At 41.1% G+C, this 13089-nt stretch overlaps 2 protein-coding genes across 3 annotated transcripts; both read left to right on the top strand.

Moving 5' to 3' along the window:
- Positions 1–625: 625 nt before the first annotated feature.
- adma (adrenomedullin a) lies at positions 626–3024 on the top strand. Its single transcript, XM_084012096.1, has 4 exons — positions 626–729; positions 1302–1404; positions 1526–1651; positions 1769–3024. The coding sequence occupies exons 2-4, from the start codon at positions 1310–1312 to the stop codon at positions 2070–2072; spliced, it is 525 nt and encodes a 174-aa protein (XP_083868222.1). The 5' UTR covers positions 626–729; positions 1302–1309; the 3' UTR covers positions 2073–3024.
- A 6519-nt stretch (positions 3025–9543) lies between these two features.
- LOC311014175 (uncharacterized protein) lies at positions 9544–12880 on the top strand. 2 transcript variants are annotated; one of them, XR_014597233.1, is made up of 3 exons: positions 9544–9754; positions 11034–11084; positions 12689–12880. XR_014597233.1 is itself a non-coding variant. In XM_084010598.1 (2 exons), the coding sequence occupies exons 1-2, from the start codon at positions 9688–9690 to the stop codon at positions 11741–11743; spliced, it is 777 nt and encodes a 258-aa protein (XP_083866724.1). In that variant the 5' UTR covers positions 9544–9687; the 3' UTR covers positions 11744–12105. The 2 variants fall into 2 exon arrangements, 1 of the variants encoding a protein (XP_083866724.1); XM_084010598.1 differs by lacking the exon at positions 12689–12880 and having other exon boundaries at positions 11034–12105.
- The last annotated feature ends 209 nt before the right edge of the window (positions 12881–13089 follow it).

Raw genomic sequence — 13089 nt, 5'->3', positions numbered from 1 at the left:
TCCAAATCTCAAATCCATCATCCAGTGTCCTTTCAGAGCTGACATGGAACATTACTGTGTCAGGGAGTGCCCTGTAAGGTGGACAGTGGAAACATTCCTCAAATTTTAATTAGCCCGTACAATTGAAAGGAACCTAACTGCCTTTAAAGTACAAATATAACAAGATGAATGTTTCAACCTTTTCTTTTGTATTCGTCTATAGAATAAAGCATTCAGCTGAGACGAACACTTTGTACTTTTTACTGGGACAGTTTGTATTATGGAACTTACATATCCAATGACCATTCATTTGTTAACATTATGTACACAAACCTGAAATAAAACATTTTACAAGAAACTGGAAAACTTTTTTGGTGCATCATTTATACCGAGCTGTGAAGAAGTGAATGTTTTGTCTGAGTGGAATAGAGAAGACAGAATACACTGGCAGCCCAGCACTTGTTCTCAAACTATTTTATCATTTGAATGTTTGATTTTCATTCTTGTACTGTTTCACTGTTGCATTGTTCTTGAGCAGCACTGAACTGGGTGGGGGAAAGGATGAGAGACTGTGTGTGTCAGTCAATGAGCCCCTCCCACCTCCTGTATAAAGGCTCAGTCTGGTGAGTAGGAACTATTAGCACAGTGACACAGCTGCCTTACAGAACCAGCAATTTCAAGAAACCTGTGGAGTACCCTTTTACAGCTGACTAAGCTTTCGCATCTCACCGAATCATCAGAGCATTCCAGGTACGTGCACTTTCTGTTAACCAAGACGTTGCTGTGATTTGCTCTGCTGACAGCTGATGGCTCTATCCTTTGCTTTTTTTGAGGTCATGGCACAAGTGTAGAGACGAGGACAGGTTATCTGTCTGGTTATATAAGCAGTTCAGCTCTCAATCTGTGAGAGATTTGCCTTTAAGGTGGAAATAAACTGACAGAGGCAATGCATCTTGTCTATAGGTTGCAATGATTTTGTGATGTTTTTAATCAGTGAACTGTTTGACTTTTGAGCTGAGCTTATTTTGGACCCCTCGTTAGTACACTGTCCTTCACATTGTTGGCCAGGGGCCCAAAGCATGGTTGTAGGTTTACTTAACCGGACAAAATCTGACCTTAGCTTAACTTTTTAAATAAATGAATGATAAGTGCAAATAACTTGGCTTTTGGACTCTTGTGTAAGCAAGTGCCCAGGGAACTTAGGAGTACTGTATGAGGGAGTTTTACTTGCATTGAGGGACCGCAGGACATTCATGAAGTTATACATATGACTTTTTAGTAGAAATAAAATAACTAACACATGTTTTCTCCACTCTCCACAGCAGTCAAAATGCAAGTGATCTTCCAGTCCTTCCTCTCTTGCTGTCTGCTGGCGACAGTAGCACACTGTGTGGAACTTCAAGTTAATCCGGAGTTGAAAAAAAGGTGCGTTCAATTCAACAATCAAAATGTTTTCATCTGATATAAGATGTGGCAGTCCAGTCTGTGACAGCTGTCTATGTAATTATCTGCCTAAGGCTAATGTTGTTTTTTTCCCCTCTCCCAGACTAAGCATATGGCTAGGGAGCAGATTGAGACGGGATCTTGACAGTGTTTCAGTCACAAAGACAGCAGAGTCTGAGTACTTTGTCAGACCAGAAGATATGAGGGACACTCGGCTGCCACATTCCAGGTAAGAAACCAATCTGGAAAATCCAACTGGCTGCATTTGGCCAAATAATTGTGTTTGTGCTATTCAAATCAGGATCGAATAGCATGGATTAATAATCTCTTCCCCTCTCTCCTCCAGCACTGACATCCACGTCCGAGCCAAGAGGTCTAAAAAGTCAACCAACCAGTCCAGAAGACAAGGTTGTTCGCTGGGCACCTGCACGGTGCACGACCTCGCACACCGCCTGAGCCAGCTCAACAACAAGCTGAAGATCGGGAGCGCCCCCATTGAAAAGATCAGCCCGCAGGGATACGGCCGGAGGCGTCGGTCTCTCCCGGCGCACAGAGTCACACTGAGGCGGGAGCAGGGCAGGCTGAGGCCCGCGTGGACCACCAATGACTCACAAGTTCACAAGCTCGAGGCCCTCCTCAGACGGACATGAGCGGGACTTTGGGAACAAACGCGAGGGAGTTCGACTTCTCCCTCTGTTCTACAAATTCTACAAATGCCTCAGACTTCTGCCAAGTATTTCCCGGCATTTTTTTCTCAAGGCATGAGAACTGAGTCAGAGCTAGACGGGCCGCACTGAGTTCCACTCGAGGCTGAGCCTCGCAGCTCGGCGACGTCGCGCGTGCAAACAACCGCATCCGGCGCGCGGACACTGGATGGCGCGGCGCGGACTACAGGTGCTCCTCTGCTCGGCGGAGGGAAGGGACGAGTGCTAATAGGCCTATCTGGCAAAGCGGACACATTCTCTGGCTCACAGGGGGGGACTCTTCTATCATTCTGGGACTTTACACATTTCTTCCGCACGGCCAGGACTTTGATAAGTGCTATCCTCTAAGGATTGTACCACCGTGTTCCAAACTGTCAGTAACTGTCTGCACTTTTCCATTTGGACTTTAAGTCAAATGAATCATCAGGAAAAGACATCTTCCTCACAATGCCAAACAGGAAGATAGGCGCAGGAGCTCTAGAGCTCTCAGTTTATAGCAAGGTTTGGACACTGTATAAGGGAAGATGCCTTAGATTCTGTGAGATATGTGCCAGTCCACAATGGATTGAAAAATATACTTGAAATTGTTATTGTTTGTACAAAAACCATGTGCAATCTATATTTGTTTTATTGCAGGTATATGTATATATGAACTCCTTTATTTAAATATATTACATTAAAGTACTCAAGCAGATAGAACTATTTTTGTACAGGAAGAAACATATATGTATAAATATATATATATATGGGCATTGTAGCTATTTGTCAATATTCTTTTGCAAACTGTGGTAATAGGATGTTTTATATATATATATTATATATTTGTAAATGTGCTCTATTTTATTTGTGTCAAAGCAATAACATTGTTATTCAATAAACTTTTGCATATAAAAATTGAGACCTTGTCCAGACCTCCTTTTGCTCATGGCTCTTGTAAATTGAAAGTGGCATTCTATTGTCTGGAGTGCACTGCTACAGCAAGACACAGAGCACCTGGTATCTGTTAAGTGATTACAGGGTCTCATTAGAGCCCCCCCCACTACATTCCCCTAGTTATGACACCCCCCCAAACCCCCCGCCAAAAAGAAAAAGGGCAGACAGGGTGCCAGGCGCATTCCTGTTTGGTTTAGCTCATATTTGTCAGCTAGGCCCACACCACAGAGCAGCCCTAAAGCCATCAGAAGAGGCTGAGGCTTTAGCTCCATCTGTATTCAATGGTAGATGGTTGGGACACAAGAAGGCCCATGCGGGGGGTTCCGGTCTTACATTCCAGCAGGAGCATCACAAATCTGGCTCCAACAAAGCTCCGATCGTGACTTTCACATGGGGTCACAGACACAGCAAAGAGAGGTGGACCAAGAGGACCCACTGAGAATAGTCCAGATGTGCATCTTAGCCTTTTAGCTTTGCGTGTTCCCTAGTGCAGACATTTGTACTTTATCACATTTACAGATTCACTACAATGGATCAAATCTGAAATTCTGCAAATGGTATCAAGTCAAACTAACTGGGTCCTGGATATTCACTAGCACTTGTTTGGTTCCCCCTGTGCTTACTACTAGCATGACAATTGGATATTCCGGTGAGCTAGATATCCCCCCTTCTTCTATAAACAATTCTTTGTAAAAACATAGAGGAAATGAAAGATAAGTCTGTGACTGAATGAAATCAGGTGACTTTAAGTTAGCTGTAGAGCCAACAGCACGTCAAAATTGATTTATGGTGTGATCATTAGTTATTTGAAATAAGTTGGTTGCAGATGTTTTAATTCAGGTGAAAAGTAAATTGTAGCTGTTCAAAACTTTGTGGTATGATTGAAAGCAGGTTACATAGAATCAAAACGAGATTCAAATCTTAATTGTATGTTCTCTATCGCCATCTAGTGAGATTAAATGGGTAAAACCGCTCATTTGGGGTTTTTGGTTGTTCTTGGTATCATCCACTCAATTATATATATATGTATATATATATAATAACAAGTGGGAACAGCAAAAAGTGAGACATTTCTTGAATAATATTGTTGAGTTCATATTTTAAGTTCTGCCTATCAGCTCAGCAAATCATACAATCAACTATGAAATCATATACCTTTTATAAGAATTTCCCACAATGTCTTATAAATAAAGAATATGCATTTCAAAGTTTATTTGCATCTTCAATAATAGTGTAAATAAATATGGTTTACTCTTAGTGTTGCACGAACATGCTTGTGCATGTTCTTAAATCTGTTCCTGAAGTATAACTTAATCTCCAAATTAATAACTACCATACAATATCTGGCCCACAAATTACTGAATGGCACCAGTTCATTAACACATACTGCATAGAAACTAAAACAAATCAAATGTGCCCTCTAGTGGCTCATTATATTACACGTGTTTCTGCATTTTTAATGGGAATTTAGCTTCTACATGAAACCCTTATGGTAAAAAAAACCCCACTACAATAAAGACATTTTAAGAATAAACTGGATGGCCAGATCCAGCTCAGTCAGTGTGCTCTCTAACTATGTGACGGTGTCAATGCTTCAGTAAGCCAATCAGCTGGTGACGCCAGTGATGTGATTATGGCATCGAGAAACTGATAATGTAGGACAACTGGAATTTTTTTGACCTACTCTCCAGTATTTACTACTAAGTCTCCCCTTCCCCCAATGCAAACGAGTGAAAATGAACTGTCTGAAGTCCCTGGAAAATAACTGGTATTAATAAACCTCTTTACATCGTTCCTTATTGACACACTGGTGACTCGAGGAGAGGAGTCCGACAACACTGCTGTCAATCAAAATGATACTGTCCCAGGGTGAAGAGTGAGCCCTCTGCAGCCAGCTCTAAAAGTACCCTGATAACCAGAGCTGAGAGGATTAGCCTGGTAATCTCAAACACAGTGAGGCTTAATCAGGGACTGTGGGCCCCCCTGCTGCTTACGGCCACAGCAGTAAATCTGGGCCTTCTTATAAACCTGTGTGAGGAGTTCCCCGTGCTATACTGTAAACCGGCTTATTCTGCGAGTAACCAAAGAAAGTGTTTTTCATCTACGAGACTCTACCCAGATACTGATGTTTCCAGTCATACTGACCTGCTTGACCTTTGAGTGACCTACCATTATACACAGACTAATAATAGAGATGTTTACTTTTGTCACACTGATGTGTTGAGTCCAGGGGAATGTGCTGTAAACGTCTTTATTTAGATGAGTGACTGTGGTTTAAGAGACAGAGGCAAATGAACAAGAAAAATGGGAAGAAAACAGGGAAGTCCTGATATTTTTTACATTTTGAACATAATTCTTCCTACATCCATTAATACTGCCTGTAGAAGTAGCAGAGGTGGGAAGTGATGAAGTACAAACTACTTTGTTACTGTACTTCAGTAGAATTTTCAGGTATCTGTATTTATTTTTCTGACAACTTTTTACTTTTACTCCCTACATTTTAAAACCAATATCTGTACATGATACTTCTTACATTTTGAAAACAGGCTTGTTACTTTATTTGAGGGGATTACCGTATTTGTTTTCTCTTATTAATATGACTCAATACGCCAGTAGAAATGTCCATCATAGGGATACTTTTTACTTTATACTTGAGTACATTTTTGTCCTTCAAAGTGATACTTTTTACTTTATATCTGGAGTACATTTCAGAGCCTGTACTTTTTCATTTGTACTTGAGTGAAGAAGTTGAATCAGTACTTCCACACAAGTAACTGCACTTCTACTGTAGAACCTCTTGACACCTCTGAAAAGTAGCGTGCAAATGACCATGAATTCTGTATTTGTTCAGGCTGATTTCCATGCACTGAACTGATGAATGAGTTAGGAATGGAGTGATGAGCACTACAGTGGATGAGATATCATATTGTGTATTGTGAATAGCTGTAAGGGAGGCTGTGCTGCATTCATGGGTGAGTGCACTCCCTTCATTTTTTATCTTCTCCAGGCTCCGGCCTCTCAGAGAGAGGAGATGATGAGGCCTCTTTTAAAGCAGCAGTCAAGTCCTTGCTTGGGAAGCGTGAGCTTCTTCACGTCCTCTCTCTCATCCCTGTCTCTCTGTAATGTAAATGGCATTCTCTTGTGTTATTGACCTCTCTCTCAGATTTGATTTACACTCAGACCCAACTCAGGGGCCCAGCCATTAACAGCAGTAACGCATCTGAGGAAAGATTAAGAGAGCTGGGTCTGGACAGATATGTGAGTGGCAGGGTAATGGTCTCCTAGTGAACGGGAAATAATGAATAATTATCCTTATTCTCCAAAGTAACTGTTTCCAGTGCATTTAAGTAGACTCGCAAACACAAGGGTCCACATTAGCACCGTCCAGAGTGAGCACCATACTCCCCACATTAGTGTCAAATCATGCTTTTTGCAGAGCTACACTAAAACCGCCATTTAATCTGAGGTTGATCAATAAGAGAAAAGCTGCTGTGAATGCTGCATGAAATATTTGACCTCCTGTGTCATTGGGGTGCTGATTAGGGGAGTCAATATAAATACAAGAATATGTTTACCATTTAGGGATTGATCACTCTGTGGTGGTCGAGGTGTGCAAATCACCAGGCACCTGGATGTTAACAATGAATGAGTGGTTTGTCTCTTGGCCATTGAAGAATGCAGAGGTGCAGCATGTGCAGTATCTGTTAACTCTCTGCCATATTGTTGTTACACTTCCAGGAACACGACCATCTGTACATCACAAGCAGATATGAAAAAAAACACCTGGTTGTTGAGAAAAAAAATGTTGAATCTCTGCAAATGCTCTTGATTTCACTGCACAATAAAATTTCTATACTGTATACAGCACCAGAATCACACAGTATGGAGTGTTCTCACCATTGACAAAAAGGATCAGTCTGGTTACTTGTTATGTTATGAATAGCAGCTAGAACTATAAATAAAATGCGGTATGCATCCCTGCATCATATCCAAATGGGAAATGGGGTCGGTTGTCTTTGCTATCACACAAATCTGAGTCGTTTTTAGAGTGACTTTTGGTCAGAGCTCAGATAAAAACCATGCTAATAAGCAAGAGAACAGTGATATATGGGCAAGCACTTGGATTGTTCTCAGACTGCCTGGCTGCCTGCCTGCCTGGGGGCACTTAAGAAAATGATTCTTTAGCAGCTTGTGAGTTACTGACTGAAAAGGACAACTGTCATGATTGTGACGCCACAGAAGTAGTGAGGAATGTCTTTACGTCACTCCCTCTCTCTGTGTGTGCAGACTGTACTGTATGTAAGAGTGAGTGACGGTGTACTTGTGTGTTCGTGGCTCTGTCTTCTCTTAGGGAGGCCCACTCTTTTTCGCCAGCCAGTTTTGACGTGGTCTCAGGAATAGTGGCTCTTTGGACTTGAGGCCACTTGTTCCTTGAAATAGAGAGAGATGGGAACCCAGGAAAACAAAACTGGAAATGCATGCCACTAGACTCACAGATTGATGGAGTCTGACCACATTGGTGTAGACAGAACAAGTATCACTAACTTAAGAGAAGTAAATAGACAAAGGAAATATTTTTAATGCATCACTGCACATTGGGCATCTGTTATCTTTCAAGGCCAACAGAATGGAGTGTGAGGCAGATTTGGTCAGCAGCAGATCTAGACAAAATGTTTGTTTGGAGGCGAGTTGCTGCTGGGTGTTGAGCAGCTAAGAATATGACTAAACAATTAATGACAGTTGCAAAAAACTTTTTTTCGAATAAAAAAAATAAATTATTGAAGTCATTGAAGTAAATAAATTAATTAATAAAAATTACCGAAAAAATAACCACCAAGAGCTGTTGACAGAAATATTTATTGGTTTTGCTAAATACAGTCCAGTACATGGCTCAAATTGACAATTTTACACACACATAATTTAAGACCAAACAGCCGCCAGAGCTATTAAAATGAACTTACCAGTGGCAGGGCCTCAGCAGGACAAGTTAGTCCATGCTAAGCAAAGCAGTGCATTTCATGGTGCTTTCTGGCTCCTGTACATCATGTTTTTTTTTTTAAAACAAGAAGCACAAAAAATATGCATGTTCTATTTGACAGGTTCAAGCAAACTCTTGGTAAATCTTGCTGGAAAATGTGTATTAAACTTAGTTGTTAGAAAGCTAGTTAGCATATGCTAGCCCCTGTTGGCTAAGAGACTTTCCAAATACTGTTTGAACAGCTGCAACTTGTAAGATATGTGCAATCTTGATTGTAGTGGGGGGGAAAAATAACTCCCACAGGTATAAGTGGGAAAACGACCTATTTCCAATCTTTTCTAGGGGAACCAACTATTTTGTCCAGGCCAGTTGCATGATTTTTTAAATTTTTTTTAATTAATATTCTGTTGAGCCAAAATTCACAAGTAATGTCTGATGTCCTGTCACAGTTTTCTTAACAATAAATGACGAAGCAATACAAGAAAACTGAAAATACATTTGACATATATCTTATGATAAAATATGTCTCTTTCGGACTTGCTCAAGCGTACGCACGCAATATCCATTATAACATACTTTATTCTTCAGAAGAAAGAAAGCAATTAATTGCGATTAATCACGGCAAATTGTGCAATTAATTAGTTTTTTTTTTAATCGATTGACAGCACTAATATATAGGCCTATATATATAGATTGTGTGTGTGTGTGTGTGTGTGTGTGTGTGTGTGTGTGTGTGTGTAATGTGTTTGCATAAGTACTGTAATCATGCAGCCCATGTATATCTATTTAGTATAGATTTATTGGTACTATTTGATTGTTTTACAACCTACAGAACACTTGACTTGTATGTAGACAATTTATATAGACAGTTCAATTTTTTTCTTCTTATTTCAGTACCCTAGCGTTTATTTCTAGCTAAATCTTAAAAAAAAAAACATTTTACATTACATATCGTAGTCACACTGTTAAAATAATCGCCTCTGTCATTTTTTGGCAACATTTTTTTTTTTTGCCTAAATCATCTACTCATGACGCCGGCCACCTCTGGTAAAATCGCCTACATCCTCAGTTGATCAGATCATGTGATTTTACCCCTTTAAGATAATGGCCTATGTCATATATGGATTACACGTTTGGTGACGTTTTTTGTGTTTCCTGAAAAACTTGAAAAAATGAGTTAGGCGATTATTTTAACAGCGCGACGAATACGGTTTTGCTAAATTACAGCTCTCCAGAAGATGGCGGTAGTGGGCTATAACAAGAATGACACGACAGTACAATCGAAGAAGAGAACGGAGAAACAAACATTTGAAAAATATGAGATATGAGAAAAAAAATGCTTGTCTTTCGGACTTGCTCAAGCGCACGCACACACGCACGCACGCACGCGCCGTAATTGTCATGGAAACAGAACTATGACCCGTCAGAGCAGGTATAAAAGCGCTGTCCACCATTTTGAGTTCCCTTTCTGCACTTGAACTAGACACGACTTGGAAAGACTGAGAGAGTTGGACCAAACTGTGGACAGTTTCAAACGCTTGAGGACGACTAACGACGACACATCACACATCTTATTGTTAAACCAAAGTAGTAGTAGTAGATAGTCAACGAGCTACTGTTTGGAGGAAGAGACCGCTGACGACGACGACGATGGCCCACTGGGATCCGTGGATCCTGGAGGATCCCCTGGACCTAGTTTCTGACCTCGGCCGTGACGGTAAGACAACTTTTCTATTTATTTTAGTGTTATATTTGTTGATTCATAGCCTAAAAACCTTAAACATCGCCCCGAGTCCAGAAATCAGTGAAACTTTTGGAGTTTGAAGGTGAACAGTTCATTTGGTGAAACCAGACACTCACTCGACGGTTTCTCCTGTAAAATGATTATTTGTAATATTATTAATACGGCGGGAGAACCGTGTAGTGTTGTAGTTGGAAGTGTGGCGTCAAAACTTCCACATCTTACATAGAGATGTGTGAAAAAAAGATGCGCCATGTTCATATTTCATAAAATGCACCAAAAGTATTATTATTAGTCGTGGTCACCATGGAAACGATGGGAATGTTCGGGCCGGACGTCACGACGTCAGGACGCGGCGTACAGGTGCAGTGGAGCCGGGCTCGATTCGACCCTGAGTGCCTTTGTTGGGATGTTGAAGCTGCACTTCTTCTCCAAACATCTGCTCTTCTTCAACACATTCACTCCGGGTTGAACACGAGCCGCCTCCACGAGGACACCGTATCCTGCACGCGCTGCGACCTGCAAATGACAAACGGGGTGATGATGATGAGTTTTGGGCTGAAGAGGGCGCTGTGGTCATTTTGGATGAAAGAAGCTACGTTTCACTGCGTGATGACGCACAGGCGACGTCTAAAACATCCACTAACACATTGATCGGAAACCACTGATCGATTCGTCCGCACAAACTCAAGTCCTCACTATTCTTTGGTGCAGAATACATGTCTTTGAGCAAACTTATCAATATTGATGATTATAATCATATTTATGGTATTATTGAGGTTATTACATTGCTATAACAACAACATTAATGTTTCCACTACTTTTTATTATTATTATCATTAATAATTATAACGACAACACAAACTATCATTGCAGTCATGTTGTTATTGTATTATATTTAATATTATAGTTATTAATAATGGCATATTTTATATTGTGTTATTATAATAATGTATACATAATATGTTAATATAAACAGCTAAAATAATAGTAATTGTTATTAATATTGTCATTATTATTGGTTTAATTAATCTTAATGCTGTTTTCATCTCTGTTCAGTAACTGAAGAATAAACAGCCTCATATTTTCAATCATTTAGTTTCCGATCACAAAAACTCTTTTTAAGCCACATATTGAATATACTTATACTATATATGTGTGAAGTCAAAACGTTTTCTTTGTTTTTTTTTAGAATTGTATTGCTTTGTTTCAATCGATGAAAAATCCTCATATTTTGAATTTTCTTCCCCCTCAGTTGGTGCCTTCGGCGACGTCGGCTGCCCTGGACGTGGTGGACGTGGTGGACGTGAGTATGGTCTCGTGGATGAGGTAGGTCAGGCTGGGGATGGTTTTGGAGACTTCTCCGAAGATGAGGACAGCGAGCAGGAGGACTTTCAGGACCAGGGATGGACGAGCGAAGATTCTGGCTACGGCTCTGAGGATTCTGATGAAGAGGATGAAGACGAGGATGATGATTTCAGACTTCAGCAGTTCACTCCTCTTAGCGTCTGGAAGGGATTTCGTAAGGAGATGTTTCCCGATGGCCTTCGCTCTTGTCCTTCCGTCTCCCTCCCTTCTGGTGTGAGTCGAACTGAAGAAGATCCATCCTTGGTTCCTCAGAGCCCAGAAGATTCCGCTCCCTCCACCTCAGGCTGCTGCTCGTCCACGAAGAGAAGCAGAGAAGAGGACGGCCAGGTAAGTGTGAAGAGGCAGAGGATCTCCGTGGACAGCGATGAAGAGGAAGATGACTTCAGACCTCAGCAGGACCTTCCTCTCAGCCTCTTGCAGGGATTTCAGGACTTGATGTCCCAACCTCTTGGTTTGGGCGTTCCTGAAGAAGATCCATCCTTGGTTCCTCAGGGGCCAGAAGATTCCGCTCCCTCCACCTCAGGCTGCAGCTCGTCCACGAAGAGAAGCAGAGAAGAGGACGGGCAGGTAAGTGTGAAGAGGAAGAGGATCTTCTAGGCCTACCACTTCCTGACTGAGTTGCTGTGGTTCCTAATCGCTTCCACTTTGTTATCATCCCACTGACTGTTGACTGTGGAACATTTAGGAGCGAGGACATTTCTTGACTGGACTTGTTGCACATCCTATCACAGTCCCACGCTGGAATTCACTGAGCTCCCGAGAGGAAACAGAAACAGTCTGCATGCCTAGGTGTTGCTTTTACACACCTGTGGCCATGGAAGTGATTGGAACACCTGATTTCATGGCAATATAGCGTGTCTCTCTTTTTTTTTTGTCTTTTTAAAATGTACCTTCTGAGTCATAAGGAAGTTCACCATGAATGGTTATTGTTGTTATTGTGTTAAGATATATATGATAAGTTAAGATATATAAGATAAGTTAAGATATATAAGATAAGTTAAGATAGATAAGTTAAGATATATAAGATAAGTTAAGATATATAAGATAAGTTAAGATAGATAAGATAAGTTCTTCATGTTTCTTTATGTTTCTGATGAATACGGTAAAGCGCGTTGGATAAAAGCACTATATAAGTGAAGACCACTTTGGTAAATGGTCCTCATTTATATAGTGCTTTTATCCAAAGCGCTCTACAGTGTTGACTGACATTCACCCATTCATACACACACTCACACACCGACGGCAGAGTCAGCCACGCAGGGCGACAGCCAGCTCGTCAGGAGCAATTAGTGTGAGGTGTCTTGTGTTAAGTATTGTATGTGTTTAAATTGTAGATGGCGATAAGACAAAGGTAAGTTAACATTTAATTACAGCAATTACAAGTCTCCTGAAAGTCTAATTTACAAGTGATTCAAAGATTGTTTGTTTTACTCACTCTCTGTCTTTTTATTTTTTTAAGTTAGGTGTTGGTGGCTGTTCCTGACAGAGGTACGGTCATAATTACTAACGTGAAGAAAAGTCTCCAAAGTCTCTTTTACTTAGGTATTGATGGCAGCAGCAGACCTTCAGGATGATACACACTGCACCAGCCTCCCAACAAGAAGAGACCATGTGGAGGACGACCGGACCAGATGAGGAGGATGGAGGACTACAGGACCAGATGAGGAGGATGGAGGACTACAGGACCAGACGAGAAGGATGGAGGACTACAGGACCAGATGAGGAGGATGGAGTACTACAGGACCAGATGAGGAGGATGGGGGACCACAGGACCAGACGAGAAGGATGGAGGACTACAGGACCAAATGAGGAGGATGGAGGACTACAGGACCACGCAAAGGATGGAGGACTACAGGACCAGTGGGCTGAGTGAGTAATCTCCTAAAACTGCAGTACCAGTAATGACATAAAAGTTAATTTTACATGTGTGATTGTATTTATTA

This window comes from Eutrigla gurnardus, assembly GCF_963514095.1.
Source record: "Eutrigla gurnardus genome assembly, chromosome: 1".
NCBI classification, from domain to species: domain Eukaryota; kingdom Metazoa; phylum Chordata; class Actinopteri; order Perciformes; family Triglidae; genus Eutrigla; species Eutrigla gurnardus.
The sequence above is the reverse complement of the archived record's forward strand: the minus strand, read 5'-3'. Positions and strand labels throughout refer to the sequence as shown.

Bases quoted from the DNA above. Each gene is read 5' to 3' on its own strand.
- adma (XM_084012096.1), top strand. From the start codon at position 1,310: ATGCAAGTGATCTTCCAGTCCTTCCTCTCTTGCTGTCTGCTGGCGACA. The intron at 1,405-1,525 runs GTGCGTTCAATT...CCCCTCTCCCAG, and splicing joins AATCCGGAGTTGAAAAAAAG to ACTAAGCATATGGCTAGGGA. The intron at 1,652-1,768 runs GTAAGAAACCAA...TCTCTCCTCCAG, and splicing joins ACTCGGCTGCCACATTCCAG to CACTGACATCCACGTCCGAG.
- LOC311014175 (XM_084010598.1), top strand. From the start codon at position 9,688: ATGGCCCACTGGGATCCGTGGATCCTGGAGGATCCCCTGGACCTAGTT. The intron at 9,755-11,033 runs GTAAGACAACTT...CTTCCCCCTCAG, and splicing joins TTCTGACCTCGGCCGTGACG to TTGGTGCCTTCGGCGACGTC.